The 18,006-nt window shown below is 34.3% G+C and overlaps 1 protein-coding gene across 11 annotated transcripts in view; it reads right to left on the bottom strand.

Annotated features, from left to right (window-relative positions):
* Window positions 1-18,006, bottom strand: part of DMD (dystrophin) — a 2,167,959-nt gene that overhangs the window by 1,869,857 nt on the left and 280,096 nt on the right. For 10 of the 11 annotated variants that reach the window (XM_072818058.1, XM_072818060.1, XM_072818056.1 and 7 more), the window contains exon 2: window positions 8,456-8,517. The exons of the other annotated variant lie outside the window; for it this stretch is intronic. In XM_072818058.1, the coding sequence (XP_072674159.1) occupies window positions 8,456-8,517 (62 nt within the window). The remainder of the gene's footprint in view (window positions 1-8,455; window positions 8,518-18,006) is intronic. 11 annotated transcript variants of the gene reach the window in all.

Here is an 18,006-nt window from a genome sequence, read left to right as displayed (position 1 = left end):
TTGAAACTATTTTTCTCCACTCTCTCGATCTCCATATCTAGTCCATCTGTAAATTCTACTATCTGTACTTTCCAAACTATGGCCATTCATTTCCCTGCAGGTCCAAGGCTACCAGCCTAGCTTTAGCCTCCCCTAACACCTGACCCATATTATTATACTATCCTTTAGCTCACCTCTCAAATTCTTCCTTTATATCTTACATTATAATTTACATTGCTTCCAGTCACTACTTCAAACACTCAGTCTCCTAACCTACCACGAAGCCAGAACCTTTACAGTGGTCAAGATGCCCTACCTAGTTTGTCCCCCACCAATACCATTTCATCTGTAATTCATTGTACTCATTCCCGGTCGCTCTAACCCAGGCATCCTGCTGTCCCTGGACACCAGTCACTACTTCAAACACTCAGTCTCCTAACCTACCACGAAGCCAGAACCTTTACAGTGGTCAAGATGCCCTACCTAGTTTGTCCCCCACCAATACCATTTCACCTGTAATTCATAGTAATCATCCCTGGTCACTCTAACCCAGGCATCCTGCTGTCCCAGACACATGATCCCTCCTTAGGACCTTTGAACATGTTCTTTCTGCCTGGATTTTCTTTTCTCTTCCCCCAGGTTTCTTATGTGTCTCTTTAGAGAGGTTTTCTCAGAATCCATTTTACATAATAGCACTCATCATATTCTTATTCTTCCCTTACCCTGCTTTAACTTTCCTCTTAGCATCCATCCATCACTATTTGAAATTCTATATTCTAGTTTCAGAGAGAGAAAACAAGTTGACAAATAAGTACAGAGAATGTCAAACAGTTTGCTGTTTCCTTGTTTAGGTTCACTCATAGGGATCATAGGGCCCTTTGATGAAAAGGACTTTTTTCTCTCCATTGCCCTGTTCAAAAATCTAGAGCAACCAATTTGTAATACACACTCAATAAATAATAAGTTAATGAACTTAGGATTTCTGTGTATTTCTGTCAAAACATGTTTCTTAAATATAAATGACTTTTTAAGTGAAAGATAAGAACTTAATGCATAGACATAATACTCAAAATATTTATTCACTGCCTGACATAATAGCTGTAGAAAATTTTAATAATAGGAACAAGTTCTAATTGGGAGACTCCAAGTTCTTGGGCTCTTCCACTAGACATATGGAATCAGAAACGCTGGCTATGAGTCCCAGCAATCTGTTTTAGCAAGCTCTCTAGGTGATTCTTATGTCGTGTGCTAATGAGTATGCGTGGTATCAAACAACCACAAAAAAATTTAACCCACTTGCATTTTCATTTTAGATCCACATGTCTATTCTCTAAGTGTAAAGCATAGGCTTCAGATTCAATTTTGCAGGAAGGATTAGTGGTAGTAGGGCAGTCTAATTGCTTTATTACTGGCTATTGTTTTAGAAGTAAACATTTTTCCACCAGAGGTTGGGTATTAACATGATTAAAAAAAATATCTCACTGTTGGTCCAACCGGCCCCAACAACAAAGCAATTATTCAGGAATGGCTTTGTGTTCTCTCACATCCTCCTTTCTCCATTCACACAGATCTCTTCAGCCACTCACCACCTGACAGGCCAAGCAAGCTTCCTCAATTGTTCCATTTCTACATGCAATTCTTGATGCCTTCATCTCCCTTTAATTTGTCTTTGTGTCAACAAATTAAATGTCACCTCTTTCCAACAAGCTGTCATTCTCTCTAAGCAATTAGTCATTTTTTCTTTTGTTCTTATGGCACTTGTATTATATTAAAGGCCATATTTTATTTTATTTTATTTTATTTTATTTTATTTTATTTTATTTTATTTTATTTTATATTTTTAATTTTTATTTATTTATGATAGTCACAGAGAGAGAGAGAGAGAGGCAGAGACATAGGCAGAGGGAGAAGCAGGCTCCACGCACCAGGAACCTGATGTGGGATTCGATCCCGGGTCTCCAGGATCACGCCCTGGGCCAAAGGCAGGCGCTAAACCGCTGTGCCACCCAGGGATCCCCCATATTTTATTTTATTTGTTTATGTAATTGATTCTTCCCTCAGATGATAATCTTTTAGAGAAGAAAAACCATGTTGCATTGTGCCTCTTACAGTATATAATACTATGCCTGCCACATAGGTGGCACTCAACATATATTCGTTGAATCTTGAAAGGTTATTTTAACAACCATATATCTCTGGTGGGATGGTACCAGAGTGCCAACTATTCTTTCCGAAATGAAAACAAGTCAAGAAATTCAATATATGCTGTCTTGCTAGAAAGTTATGCTGAGACCTAAGACAGAATAAATCAGACAACTAATGCATTTGCCTAACAGCTACAGATTTTTTTCCCTAGGAACAATCATGCTAATTGGTAAATATTTACATTTTCCAGCTAAATAGGCTTGCCACTGAGACCACTCTATACTATATAGGTATAGCAATCAACAATTCCAATTTTCTCATAAGATGTTTCAGAACATAGTAGCTTAAAGAGCAAAACATGTGTACCTTCTACAACTAGCTAGAGTTATTAAGAGCTCAGTAACAGTAGGTTAATCAAATACATATTTCTAAGAAAGATCTGCAAAATACACAATAAATTATTTGTCTTTCATTAAAAATAGTGAGACCTATCACAATCCAATTTTCATTTCACTAACTGAATGATATCCTTTGTTACTTGGGTACTTTGCAAAGATTAGATTCAAGAAAACATTCAACAGAATGGTTCTCAGTGGATTAGACCATTAGCATAATTATCTAAATTACAAACACAGACACATCATTCTAGAAGTCATCTTAACAACTAGTGTAGATGTTAGGGAGTCCACAATGCCAGTAGGGCAATATTTAATATTTCTCATGAAATTATTAAATAAATATTTAAATTCTCTCTTACACACACTACTTTGTGATTAGTGGAAATAAAAATTAATGTTAATAAATAAAAATATTCACAATTTAGATAATTATATCCATAACTAATTTCTTGAGTTCTAGCTTCATCTCTTCATGAAGCAAACCACCTCCACTCATATTTAGCTCATCTTGAATACTATCTCATGAGGTCACTAGAGCAACTTAACCATAAAAGTATAATTCAATAGGGAAATTAATATGATAATATAATGAAAACTATAATAATATAAAAATATAATGAAAAAGTTCCTAATCTTCACAATTTCTGAAACGAGGAGGTCTATAGTTTCTTGTACCAATAGTCATCTCACTAAAACAACTGTACCCAATCATTCAACTCTTACCCAAGCTTTGTATGAGCTATGTTGAGGCTCAGGGAAGGCTTCCCCAAGATCTGCCATGTTAGGATATAGATATTTTGAATTAAAGTTATTTAAGAAAGAGAGCAAGAAGAACACTCTGGCCTTCCTTTGTCCCTTGAAAGCAGGAAATAAATCTTTCACATAAAAGTTATCTTCTCTGTACCAAGAGGTAAAGAGACGTTCTTATCATCAGAGACAGGAACTTTAGGGCTAAAGATGCTATACAAAAAACAGGCTACATAAACAAACCTTGTTACTTCTACTAATTTACTACCCCAGCCCAAATTCCATAGAATTCCTTACCAATTGAAGCTCCCAAAGAGGTTTGCTTTATTGTGTCAGTTCATTTGTCTAAAATGGATAAAGGCTGCAGGCCTTGGTCATTTCTTCGGATCGGTTATATCACTGGTCTTCCTTATGCATGTAATTTACCTTGGGTTTTTTTCTCCTGTTAATCTGCCTCCTATCAGTTTAATTCTTAGACCAGCCAGAAGAACACTGAAGGGCAAAGGAAAATTTTTCTCCCCAATAGCTGTTTATTATGATCCAGAGATACAGTACACTGCCCTTCATTTTCTTCAGTAATCTAATTCTTTCTGGTATCAAATAGTAGGGAGAAAAAGGAAGCCAAGGGCATAATGGTGAGTTTATATCTATGGTGACCCTCTCATGACACAATAGGTCTACTCTATCATCTCTGTTAAATCAGGCCCCTTGAGTAGAATCCAATATAAATTTGTTATGTATAAGTTTCGAACTAACACAGAGGAAATGTATACATACTGTTACGTCTTTCACTGAAACAAGGTTTTGCTTCTAAATCTCATTATCTTCCTTTTTAAAAGATTTTATTTATTTATTTGAGAGAGAGAGCAAGAGAGAACATGAGAGGGGGCAGGGTCAGAAGGAGAAGCAGACTCTCCTCTGAGCCCATGACCCCAGGATCATGATCTGAGCTGAAGGCAGAAACTTAACCAACTGAGCCACCCAGGCACTCCATTTTCTTCCTTTTGCACAATGAAACTGTTTCATTCATTTTAAACTGAGTGTATGTCCATGCATGTTTGTGTACATATGTGTGTGTTGAGGGCATGGATTGGCACAGAGAGTGTAGCAGGATAATAAAACACAAATCCTCCCTGTTTCAGCCAAAGAAAGTAGCCAAAACCGTATTCAAATGATGAATGAGCTGGCATCCAGGAAAATTTCATAAATATGTGATTCCTTCAATCCAACAATTTCACTACATGGTAACAAAAATGGCAATATTTTATGTTTATGTTTTAACATTTATAAAGCTCTTTTAATGTATGTTTTCTTACAAAATAGATATGGACATATAAGGAAAACAAAACTCAAAGAATTTTTTATTTTATGTTTACCTTTTTTCCCAAAATGAATTCAAGTGTGGATATAATGATTTCCCCTAAGGCTTCATGACAGAGTCCTATGTAAAGAAGCCTGATTTACTGACTCACAATTTTGGTGTTAATTTGCATGATACCATGCTTATTGTGCTGGCTAGGTCATAAATAATGATAAATTCTTGGGAAAAGTGTGTTACACCAGTTAATTCTATCTTGTGTTATCATTATTCCAAGAGGGTAAAATCTGGCTTATTAGGTACAGGTGTATATGTTGTGGCAATGAAGACATAAATGCATTATCATATCATAGGTCCTTGTGAAGTTCATAGACAAAACTATTCACACATTTCTACTTCATTTAAATAAAATATCAAGTTGTCTACTACTTTTGGAAGAATCATACAGAGAAGTGTAGTTAGAGGATAGAAATAAAGATAATCACTAAATCCAATGTAGGATCAAAACTATCATGTAACTCACTGGGAGATGGTTTAAATCTTTCAATTGATCTAGTAGTAAATATTTTCCCCCATAGATTGCTTTTTCTCTAACACCAACATCAAGCAAGTTTTATGGCAAAATTATATTTGGTCATAATTTTAAGTGTACTTTCTTTAAATAAGCTTGTATGAATGAACCTGTGTAATTCTTATTAGTGAATTATATTTGTGGTAAACACTAAATATTTTTAGGATTATAAAATATCTACAAATTACATGAATAGAATATTTACCTTGAATTAATCTTACCTAGCAATGGCTTTGTGTTTATGTGGAGATAAATAATGTTTGCTTATCTTTATAGAATAGATGTGATAAATCATATTCTAATAAAAATTTTTGGAATTGAAGGTTAATAGAAGACTTATTTTGAAGAAGAGATAGGGTCTATTTTAAAATGGTACCAGAAAAGCGAATAATCAGTTGGATTTACTATAAAGGTACATTTGGCTTTGAATGACACAAAACGATAAGGCTTTATTTAATCACATTTTTCCCCTTAAATATCCCTTATGTAACTCTACAAAATAACAGGGAACTACTTTGTAGTCTCTTTTTACTTTACAAATATTATATAAATGAATGTGTGTGAGCCTCACTGTTAAATATTTTAAGTCATCATATCATTTTTATTATTGTACATGTGTGTTTCTCTTTGACTAATTTACCACGCAGGTGATAATTTTTCATCATTTTTTCTCTTTTTAAAGTCTCCTTTAGGGGTGCCAGAGTGGCTCAGTTGGTTAAGTGTCTGCCTTTGGCTCGGCACACAATTCCAGGGTCCTGGGATTGAGCCCCATGTCGGGCTCCCAGCTCAGGGAGCTCCCAGCTCCCTCTCCCTCCCTCTCTCCCCTGTTTGTCCTGGTGTGCACACACTCTCTCTTTCTCTTTCTCTTTCTCTCTTTCATGTGCACACACGTATTCTCTCTCTCTCTCTCAAATGAATAATTGAAATCTTTAAAAAAATAAAGTCTTCTTCAACATTCTTTTCCATTCAGAATTTCTCCTCTTTCCTTAAACTTAACATATATGTTACTTCTGTACTACTGTCCAAAAATGCATTTATTATATTTATTTACTGCACTGATACAGATCATTGGGGTTACAAAGAAAATGTACATTCCTGCCTTCCATGGTTTCCAATTCTCTCAGGATAGAGTGTTTTGCTCTTCGATGATCCTTCCTTTGGGGTCTCTCAGTCAGTGCCTCTCCATTTAGCAATTTTCCAGTATCTTCCAAACGTGTAGGTTTGATGAGATCTGAAGATTTAACTTAAACTAATCTTGTGCCTCCTACACGCCTGGAATTCTGCCCAACACCACATAGTAACATACTAAATATGTGCCAAGTGACGTATCTCAGTTATGTTTATCTTTTGGTATCATCAATGGACTTAAATGGAATCAATTAGATTTCTCTTAATTCTCAAAAATATATACAAGAATTTAGTCATTACTTGAAGTCTCAACAAGAAAAATCAGATAACATGGAAAATATATTTTCAGGCTTTCTAAATGAAAAATCAACACACACGTTATAAATTTGATCTCTAAGTACTTTTTTCCTCTGCCTTTATAAACATTTATTTATAATCCTGACACCTAGCATATGCCCAAATATGAAACTCTGGTAACTCCCCTAATCCAATTTTAATAGGTTGAGGAAGAACGTTTATAAAATAAATGAAATAAGTAGAAGTTGGATTTGGAGGTGGGGATACAAAAAAACAGTCAATGCACTCATGCATGTAATTATTTCACAGCCTTAAAATATGGGCACTCAGAGTAGGGAAAAATTGCTCTAAGTCAGTGCCAACAACGTATTCATAGAAGACAGCATATCAAACTATGGTTTGTATATTAGCATGTGAGTTGTGGTAAGTGCTACCTGAACTGTCAGTGTATAGGGAGTAATGATCTATTTAGATCTGTGGGAATGAGAATTTGCAGTGTTTGTTTCAGTTATGTCCTCACAACTTCTTAAAACAACTCATTGATTTAATTCAAAGATTCAGAGTATTATGTAACATGTATTATTACAAAACTTCTCCTTATGATCCTGATTTGTTTGTATATTTATTTCAAAGCTTATATCTATTGCCTGTTTCAAAATTCCAAAATTAAGATTTCAATGAGACTGGTAGAGATAGCAATTAAACCACATATATCCACCTGGTAAATATTCTGGGAAATAGGAATTCCTATCCTACATATTTCTGAGTTTATTTTTCATTTATTCTTCCTCATTAGTACTGTTATAATTTTTTTATTATTTGTACCCACTTAGTTTAAAAAAACTTGAGATTTTAAAAATAGGTTTTTATGTTTATTGTTTAAAGTTCTGTAATAGCAATTTATTAATTGTTAATTCAGTAAGTAAATATAAACGAAATTTTCTTAGTTAAATTTCAATAACTTTATCTTGCTAATATGTTAAAGACTACCTGGGAAAATTCTACTAACAAATAACCATAAACAAGAGATGACACTAGAAAACCTTTTGTAATAGTAATGGGTGCACTTTTTAATATTGCATCTCCCAGGGGATTGTTTTGGATTCATTACCAAAACTTTTATAAAACAAGACAGACCTATGGAGAGAGTGATCCACATATATTAAGATTGTCAGGAACTGTGGTAGGAATTTTCACATATCTTGACCCTGTTAAGCTTCATAATCACATGCAAAATAAGCCAAATCTTTCTAACTTCAAAATATATATAAACCTCTTTACATGTTACTCTTAATGCTAGTTTTCAAGGTAAGAATATTTTATTCTGTGTTCACATATTATCTAGAATTGTGCTATATATGGAATATAAATTAAGTTGCATTTGCAAAATAAATAAATGTATTAAGAGTATGGGTTGATGCCTGCAGAAAAAGAGGATAAACTTCTTATTTTAATTTGACACAAGGCAGTTGTATCAGTCTTTTTTGAACTAGTAAAGACTAAGAAAGAAAAAAAAAAGATCACTTTCAGACAATAAAAATCCCTCAGATCTTCTGCTAATGTGTGGCATATACTAGCTACTTGGTGGGAGATTGTGATTATAATTTTTAGATGATTGATGTAATTAAAGAAACTCACATTATCATTAAGATCCAAAGATACATTTTGTCTAATTAAATAATTTCTCTTTACCATATATTCTGCTGCTGCTTCTTAATTAAAAGTCAACATAATGTTCCTAAATCTGCACAGCTAAAACAAAATGACACTATGATAAAAACAATATGGATATTTAAACTTACACAGGTACATAGTTCATTTTGAGAATTCAGTCACATTATATTTTAAAAGAGAAGACCAAAACATTCTTACCTTAGAAAACTGTGCATTTATCCATTTTGTGAATGTTTTCTTTTGAACATCTTCTCTTTCATCTATAATGTAAAATTTAAAAAAGACTTAAGAGTTAGGAAAGAATTTTGAATATCATATTTCATAACCAAAATAATTCAGTTATTACGCATCAGTGTTATTTTATATTTGGTATTAAATTCATTGATAATGAAATTAAACATAACTGATATTGGTATTGGGCATCCAAACTAAAAATGAGATGTGAAAAATAATTGATATGGCCAAATCTATGCTGATTCAAATATTATATAAAGACATTACAGAAAAGTAGTCTCATCTGAATAAAGGAAATATTACTTATCCTTCTATGATAAATACTTTACCATAATCAAAAGAGCCAATATGGGTATTTCTTCTGAGAAACTATTCCTGATATTTTCTTTTTACATCCCTTCCAGTACATTTAAAATTGATTTTCTCGGGACACCTGGGTGGCTTAGCAGTTGAGTGTCTGCTTTTGGCTCAGGGCGTGATCCCAGTCTTGGGATCAAGTCCCACATTGGGTTCCGTATGGGGAGCCTGCTTCTCCCTCTGCCAGTGTCTCTTCCCCTCTCTCTGTGTCTCTCATGAATAAATAATTTTTTTTATTTATTTATGATAGTCACACACAGAGAGAGAGAGAGAGAGGCAGAGACATAGGCAGAGGGAGAGGGAGAAGCAGGCTCCATGCACCGGGAGCCCGATGTGGGATTCGATTCCGGGTCTCCAGCATCGTGCCCTGGGCCAAAGGCAGGCGCTAAACCGCTGCACCACCCAGGGTTCCCTCTCATGAATAAATAAATCTTTAACAAAAATAAAAAAATAAAAATAAATAAAATTGATTTTCTCCTCTTTTGCAATACCTCCATAGTCTTAACATGGGCCCCTAGCATTGGAGAGGTTTCTTGATGATTAGGAGCATAGTATTTGCATCCCAGAAGCTAGCATTGTCTGCACAAACTAAGAGCTCAGCAAATATTTGATAAACATGCAAAAGCTTTAGAGGAGGGGGGATCTTACAACTTCAAAATTTTTAGTACTTCTTTTCATCCCAAAGTCAGGAAATTTCAAATCAAAATGCAAATGACACCCTTCATGGATTACATATAAATACTCAAAGGAAAAATCTCCAAGGACTTCTTATACCAAGAGAGTGTGGTGGAAAATTATTAAGAAACAGCTTCACAGAATTCATGCTTCTAAAAATTATTCCTTTTTTTTCAAGCTGGAAATTGGTATGGAGTTAAATGGGCAGAAAAATAATCAATCTTGATTAATTGAAATCCTTTTTAAAGCCAAAGCCTACCTTTAAATTACTGTAAATATAATCATATTAATTAATGTTCAATAAATGAGTGCATCTGAGAAAGATTTAAAATGGAGAGGTTTATATTTTATTTACATTGGGTCAGAAGAACTCTTATTGAAATGTCCTGACAAAATAACCTCATTTGCTCTTAGATTCTTTTTCAGCAGTGAATCTCCAGTGCTTCTCCTGAAAACGGATGATCCACAGTGAAGAATCATTTCCCATGACAAATGTATCCATGTACTAAGAATATCTGTTTATCTTTAAAGCACATTATTAATCTGGAAGTGGATACTATTAAGTTATATGGAGTAACAGCAGATAAATAATAAACCTAAAACTGTTTTCCTAGATGAGAAATTTTTATTTAGCATCACAAAATACTTTCTTCTTATTTAATTGGGTTAGGGCCACAAACTACACTGCATGTGGCCAAATATCAGCATTACCCATACAGTACAGGATAAACCATAGCTACAATATGGAAGTTTTTTCTTTGTTGACAAGTGTGAATAAAAAAATAGTCCTAGTTTCTGAAACTAATCTAGCTTTTTGTGAATATACTTCCCTAAATTCAGCATTACTCTTTTGATAATAATAAAATAAATAAACAGAACATTTCAAATGGCCAACTTTTAATCATTTTCATGGACCTGCTGCAAGAGTATTTGTCAGTATATTTATTTCTCAATGATAGACACATTTTAAGTTAATGACATTATTTGCAATTCCACTTATTTTTCCCTACATGTGCATGCAAATCCTGTCAGACATGGGAGAGTAAATGAGTCATTTGAAAACATACACTTAAAGGTTGGTTGTAAAACATGCCCAACCATCTTCATCCAAAAGTTGAATAGGAAGACATTTGAAGAGATGTGTTTCACATACTTTTCAGTGAAAAGTAGGTAGTAAAGCAACATTTTTATTGGTTTCAATTATATGTACAAAGAGTGATTTTTAGATCAGCCTTGAAGGCAGGAGGGAAACTTTCACATTGTGTGCAAAATAGTATGAATCTACTGTGTAAACACCACTAAAGGTGAATTTTGTCATACAAATATTTGCATTAGGGTCTTCTTTTTTACTTCTTTTGCTTTTAATACAAGAAAAATATGCCCTTAATGAATTACCTGCTAATGTTTTATTTTGCTATACAACATCTGTTTTAACATGATAAATATTAATATAACTGGTTTTATCATTATAAGATATATCATTTATTAGTGTCTTACTGTTCATTGAGCTGTTCACATGTCATCTCAATCCATATATAATTTGCCATTTTATCCATTAAAAAAATACAAGCTTAGAAGGAATAAAGCTAGTAAGTGACACAGATGAACCTGATATAGATTGTTTGAATCAAAGTCCATGGCTTTTCACATTAACCAGTTCACATTATATTTGCATAGATAATATGGGATGCCATAAGATAATCAAAGTCACAATAGTTGAATGTATTATCACAAATAAAAAATAACCAGGATTTCAGGGCCTCTATTTTAAGCAACCCAAGGAATTCCATGTATATTATAATCGATGTGAATGACATCCTGTAATTTTAAAGTCTACAACCTGCATGTCTACATGGATTATCCAGATTTATCTAGATTGGAAAACTGAAACTTCCTTACTATGTTAGATGATTCATTTGTTAATATTTTAAATATTCAGGCATCCCTGGGTGACTCAGGGGTTTAGTGCCTGCCTTTGGCCCAGGGCATATTCCTGGAGTCCTGGGATTGAGTCCCACATCCGGCTCCCTGCATGGAGCCTGCTTCTCCCTCTGCCTGTATCTCTGCCTCTCTCTCTCTGTGTCTCTCATGAATAAATAAATAAAATCTTAAAAAAAAGAAAACACTTGATTTAAAAAATAATAATATTTTAAATAATGCCCCTGTATTTACTATTTGATATTTAGTGCTCAATTTTTGTCATAGGTTAACATTATGGAAATATTTTTACAATAATTAAATTCATTAATATTAAAACTATATAGAAATTAATTAATATTAAAAATCACCCCAAAGTTTTGTGTCTACACATTACAATCCCCATAGACATGTATTTTACATAGCCACATAACATTCTGCCTTTTCAAACTTATTTTATGCTAAATATCTTATGGGCTTCCATTTCCTTTTGTTTGCTATTAGAAATTCCACCATAATGAACATCTTCATGCATTTACTTTCAGCTTCTGGTGTATAATTGTCTCAGAATAAATTATTGGGTCAATATTAAAAAAAAAACTCTTATGGCTTTTACTAAATATTGTCATACTGCTTTCCCAATGGCCATATCAATATTTAATGGCACTAGAAAGAATGAAGTTATGTTGCTGATAGGAATTTTGTTGCTTTCGTTCTTAAAGTGATTATTGCTTTATCAGATATAAGGAGATAGTTGATGCTCATCTTAATTTGAATCCATTTGATTACTAATAAGGTAGAACATGTTTTCAAAATTTATTCTGCATGCTTCTACTTTTGTCAAAATACTTGTTTATATCCTCTGCTCATGTATCTAATTGAGCTCTTGATATTTTACAATTAATTAGAATGAGATTATAAAGCAGTAGTTCTTTTTTATTTTTAAAGCAGTAGTTCTTAAACACTTCAAGTTGTGGACTCCATTTGATTATCTGATAAAAATAATGATCCTCTCTACTTAAAAATGCCTATACAGACATACTTACATACAGTTTCATGGGGTTCACTGATCTCTCTGCAGAAGGTTCCTATTACCATGAAAGCCAAGTTAAGAATCAATATCATAGAATACCTGAGTGGCTCAGTCGGTTAAATGTCTGCCTTTGGCACAGGTCATGATCCCAGGGTTCTGGGATCTAGCCCCACATCAAGCCCTATATTGAGCTCCCTGCTCAGTGAGGAGTCTGCTTCTCTCTCTCCCTCTGCCCTGTCGCACCCCCCCCCCCCCCAGAATGTGCTTGCTCTCTCGCTCTTTCTCTCAAATAAATAAATAAATAAATAAATAAATAAATAAATAAAATCTTTAAAAAAAAGAATCACTATCATAAATTAAGCTACTTACTCTTAGTCAGTGAATGCATATATATTCCCAAGTGCTTGTATTTCTTTTAATTTTCATTTCATTTTTATTATGCTAAAAATCTATACTTTTATATATATGTAAATCTATCCATTTCCATTGTTATTTCTCATATGACTTAAAAGTTGATACTTTTATTATGTAGTTTTAAAGACTTATCTATTTATTTGAGAGAGTGAGTGCATGTACATGGGGGGATGTGCGGCAGAGAGAGAGACAATACAAGTAGACTCTCTGCCAAATGGGGAGCCTGACATGGGCTTGATCCCAGGACCCAGATATCATGACCTGAGCTGAAATGAAGACTCAGACACTGAAATGACTGAGCCACAGATGCTCTCCTAAATGTTGATCCTTTTATTTTTTTATTATTTTTTAAGATTTTATTTATTCATGAGAGACACAGAGAGAGAGAGAGAGGCAGAGACACAGGCAGAGGGAGAAGTAGGCTCCATTCAGGGAGCCCAATGTGAGACTCAATCCCAGGACTCCAGGATCACGCCCCAGGCCGAAGAAGGCAGCCACTAATCTGCTGAGCTACCCAGGGATCCCCAAAGTTGATCCTTTTAAACACAATGTTACATATCCATAGTCTAAAGTCAATATACATAAACATATGTATATGATAAATTGCCATAGAGCCAATAGAGATGATTTCAATACTTCAATAAAATATATGTAATTATAGATACATAGTCTATAGGAAGAGATATAAATGTGAAATCAACAAGAAAGAGAATGAGAAAAGAATAAAGTGAATTCTGTTTTACTAGGAAATGATTATCTATATACTCCTGCTTAGTCATTTCAAGAGCACATATTCTATTTTGTTTTCTCTAGGGTTTGTTTATAACTGATTTTCTTTTACTAATAAAAATATGCCTGAGTATATTAATGTGAGAGGCCAAGTACAAAATCTCTGTTAGAAAAATTTACTTGAAAACTGTTCCCTAGAGATGTCAAGGAGTGAAGAACTACTACTTCATAAATTGCACAGAGTGACCAACATTTTATTTTATTCTCTCTATGGGGAAAACTCATAAAATTAGCTTTCTACTATGGCATAAAAATTGTATTTCGTCTCAGAATTAATTAACCCTTTCTCATAAAATCATTTTTTAACCAATAAATCTGGCCCTTCATATTTTCTAAGATTAGTGCAATGACCTTTTACCCTGTTATTAACTTTTATATTCCTGAGACCCTCAGTCTCCTATAAATGTAGGATAATTAAATTGCAATATTCATGATTCACAAGAGTGACTTACTGCACAAAAATGATGTTGGCAAACTGAGAGAACATTAAATCAGGGGAACTGGCTTCTAGTGCAGGACTTATGAGTATGGTGCCTTAGAATTACCAGACCTCAGTCTCTTTATTTGTGAAATAAAGATATTAATTGCCTTTTAGCTCATGGAGTTGATTTTAAGATGTAATGAAATAATTTTTTATGTAGTAATTTATAGAATAATTATTTACAAAAAATAATTATTTACAGAATGCTTAGTATCTGTTGGTCATTGTAATGGTTACTGAGAAGATAAATAGAATTCAGTTTTTATCACCATTCACACCCTTGCAGAATATACACATATGATAGATAAATATATTAAATGTCTTATAGCAGCAAGGATACATATAGTCAAAGGATATTACAGGAGCACAGAAAAGGGATATGTAGCCACATGGATGTTAGGGAAGACATTTTCTAGAAGGGGTTGGCTAAGTTGAGTCTAGCAGGATGAGCCAAAAAAGGGAAAGAAAAAAGGTTCAAAGGGAAAGATGAATCTTTAGGAGGAGTTCATAGGTCATAAGGAATACAATAACATTGTATGATTCTACCCATAAATGTTATCTAAAACAATGAGCAAACAAACAAAAAGAGAATCAAAACTATATTACAGAGAACAAACTGATGGTTGCCAGAGGGAAGGAGGCTGGGCAAAATGGTGAAGGGGAGTGGGAGATACAGGCCTCCGGTTACAGAATGAATAAGTCACAGGAATAAAAGGCAGAGTAAGAGGAATACAGGCATTGATATTTTAAGAGCAACATAATGGGATAGATGGTAGCTATACTTTTGGTCAACATAGCATAATGTATAAACTTGTCAAATCACTAAGTTGTACGCCTGAAACTAGTGTAACAATGTGTATCTACTATATTTAAGAAAAAAGAATGATCTTCATTATATTTAATTCAGTTTTGTTGCACTCTAAAGTGTAGAGAAGGGAGTAGCATGAGATGAAATTATAAAGGCATTTGGGAGTAATATGACCCTCTATATGTGATCAGATACAACAGCATGAGTGAAAGCATTGAAAAACTAAACCAATCAAACAACCCAGTTATATAAACACCACAAATTATCTTCATTACACAGGGAAGTTAATCATGATCTGTGCCAGAAAAACATTTTAAAAAATGACGTTTCCTTGGGTGCCAGCTAGTATGTTAATTGAAAATTCTCACCACTTAAGTGACCCAGAAAATACAAGTATAGAAGGAGAAGGGAACATTAGAGTTGGTACCAGTTTAGAAATACATATAGTGTAGAAATACAAAGGAATATTTCACACTAAATAGAGGACTATTCAGCAATATAGAAGAAGTATTAGGGTCTCTATTCTTTGCTTCCACCAAAGATGAGAAAAAGGGAAATGAGAAATGTGGAAGATTAATGGTAAACATTAGATAAGGTTATGTGATACTGTGGAACATTATGAAGGAAGGCCCTAAACTCAGGATATAGTTAGAAAATGGATTTGCCATGTTATTAATGCTTCAAAATGGCAATGCAAAGTGGAGGAGAGTAGAATGGAGAATGTCATGAAAAATGTTTTCCATTAAATCTGAGTAATAGCTTTTGATCATAGGATTACAGAATGTTAGGGCCGAAGGTGATATTCGTGGTCATTTTATAATGAGGAGGTCTAAAATAATTAAATTACAGCACAAAGAAGAGAAAACCAGTTAGTGTCAAAGAGGTTTCCTTCTTTTCCACTCACTCTACAATCAGTGTGATGCAGTTTCCACTGCTCATCACCCTACAAAAGTTGTTAATAATATCACCTATATCCTTTCTAATTTCCAAGACAGTGACTGTCTAGATTCTAACTGAATTCCTGGCACTTAGCATAGAATATGTTACACAATAGTGCTCAGTAAAGATGTTTTAAATTAATGAGGACCAGATTTACTTTTCAGACCTTTTCTTACTTTTGTGTTTTGCAGATATTAGTTCTATTAACCTGTGGTAGACAGGAAAATGGTCCTCCGAAAAGGTTCATGTCCCAATCCCAAGAATTTCTGAATAAGTTTTCTTAAAACTCATTTGTTTTACAATAAGTTAAAGTATTTTAAAATTCTTTGTTATGACAATGAGAATTAAGGTTGCAGATGGACTAAAATTTGGTAATCAGGTCATTTTGGATAGGAAGACCATCTCAGGTTATCCAAGTTGGACCAATGTAATCACAGTGTGCCCTTCAAAGGGGAAGAGGGCAGCCGAAGAGAGACAGCCTAAGAGAGAGCAGCATAACAAGGACTTGATCCGAAGACGTGAACAGACATTTCTCTTAAAAAGATATACAAATGGCCAGCAGACATATGAAAAAAATGTTCTACATCACTCGGCATCAGGAAAATACAAATCAAAACCACAATGAGATATCACCTCACACCAGCCAGAATGGCTAAAATTAACAAGTCAGGAAACAACAGGTTTATGTTCGTGAGGATGCGGAGAAAGAGGAACCGTCTTACACTATTGGTGGGAATGAAAGTTGGTGCAGCCACTCAGGAAAACAGTATGGAGGTTCCTCAAGGAGTTAAAAATAGACCTACCCTATGACTCAGCACTTGTACTACTAGGTGTTTACCCCAAACATACAAACGTAGTGATCCAAAGGGGTACCTGCACCCCAGTGTTCATAGCAGTGATGACCACAATAACCAAACCATGGTAGGAGCTGAGATGCCCTTTGACAGAAAAATGGATAAAGATGTGAGATGTATATATACACACACAATGGAATATTACTCAGCCATCAGAAAGGATGAATACCTACCATTTACATCCACATGGATGGAACTGGAGGGTATTATGCTGAGCTAAATAAGTCAATTAGAGAAAGACAATTATCATATGGTTACACTCATATGTGGAATATAAGAAATTGCACAGAGGATCATATGGTAAGGGAAGGAAAACTGAATGGGAAATCATCAGTGAGAGAGAAAAAACATGAGAGACTCTTAAGTATAGGAAAGAAACAGGGTTGTTGGAGGGGAGGTGGTTGGAGGATTGGGTAATTGGGTGATGGGCATTAAGGAGTGCATGTGATGTGATGAGCACTGGGTGTTATATGCAACTGATGAATTACTGAACACTATATCTGAAACTAATGATCTGAAACTACTGCATATTGGCTAATTGAATTTAAATTAAAAAAAGGGATTTGACCCAATGCTTCTGGTTTTGAAGATGAAGAAGAGGGCAGGCTCCACAATGGGAGAGATAGGACATGGATTCTTCCCTGAAGTCTCCAGAAGACACACAGTTCTTTTTTTTTTTTTCTAAAGATTTTATTTATTTATTCATGATAGTCACACAGAGAGAGACAGAGAGGCAGAGACACAGGCAGAGGGAGAAGCAGGCTCCATGCACCGGGAGCCCGACGTGGGATTCGATCCCGGGTCTCCAGGATCGTGCCCCGGGCCAAAGGCAGGCGCCAAACCGCTGCGCCACCCAGGGATCCCAAGACACACAGTTCTGATGGCCCTTAACTTTAGCCCCATGAAGTCAATTTCAGATTGGAGACCTGAAGAATTGTTATATAAGAAATAGGAGTTGTTTTAAGTTGCTAAATTTGTGGTAATTTTTATAGCATCAATAGGAAACTTATACATAACTTTTCCTCTTGAAGGCTGTTAAGTCCACTGAAAATATATACTGATACCTACAAGGTGGTAGAAATATAACTGTGTAAAAGATAAAGTTCCTACCCTTTTGCCTTTACAGCATAGTGAGAGAAAGAGACACACTCAAAACAAATATATAGTGGATACATAGGTAAGTTCTTTGATGAAGAAAATGCAGGGTTTTGTCAAAAGCATATATTAAAAAAATGTAACTTGAAAAAT

The sequence above is a fragment of the Canis lupus genome, chromosome X, assembly GCF_048164855.1.
Source record: "Canis lupus baileyi chromosome X, mCanLup2.hap1, whole genome shotgun sequence".
NCBI lineage: Eukaryota > Metazoa > Chordata > Mammalia > Carnivora > Canidae > Canis > Canis lupus.
The sequence above is the reverse complement of the archived record's forward strand: the minus strand, read 5'-3'. Positions and strand labels throughout refer to the sequence as shown.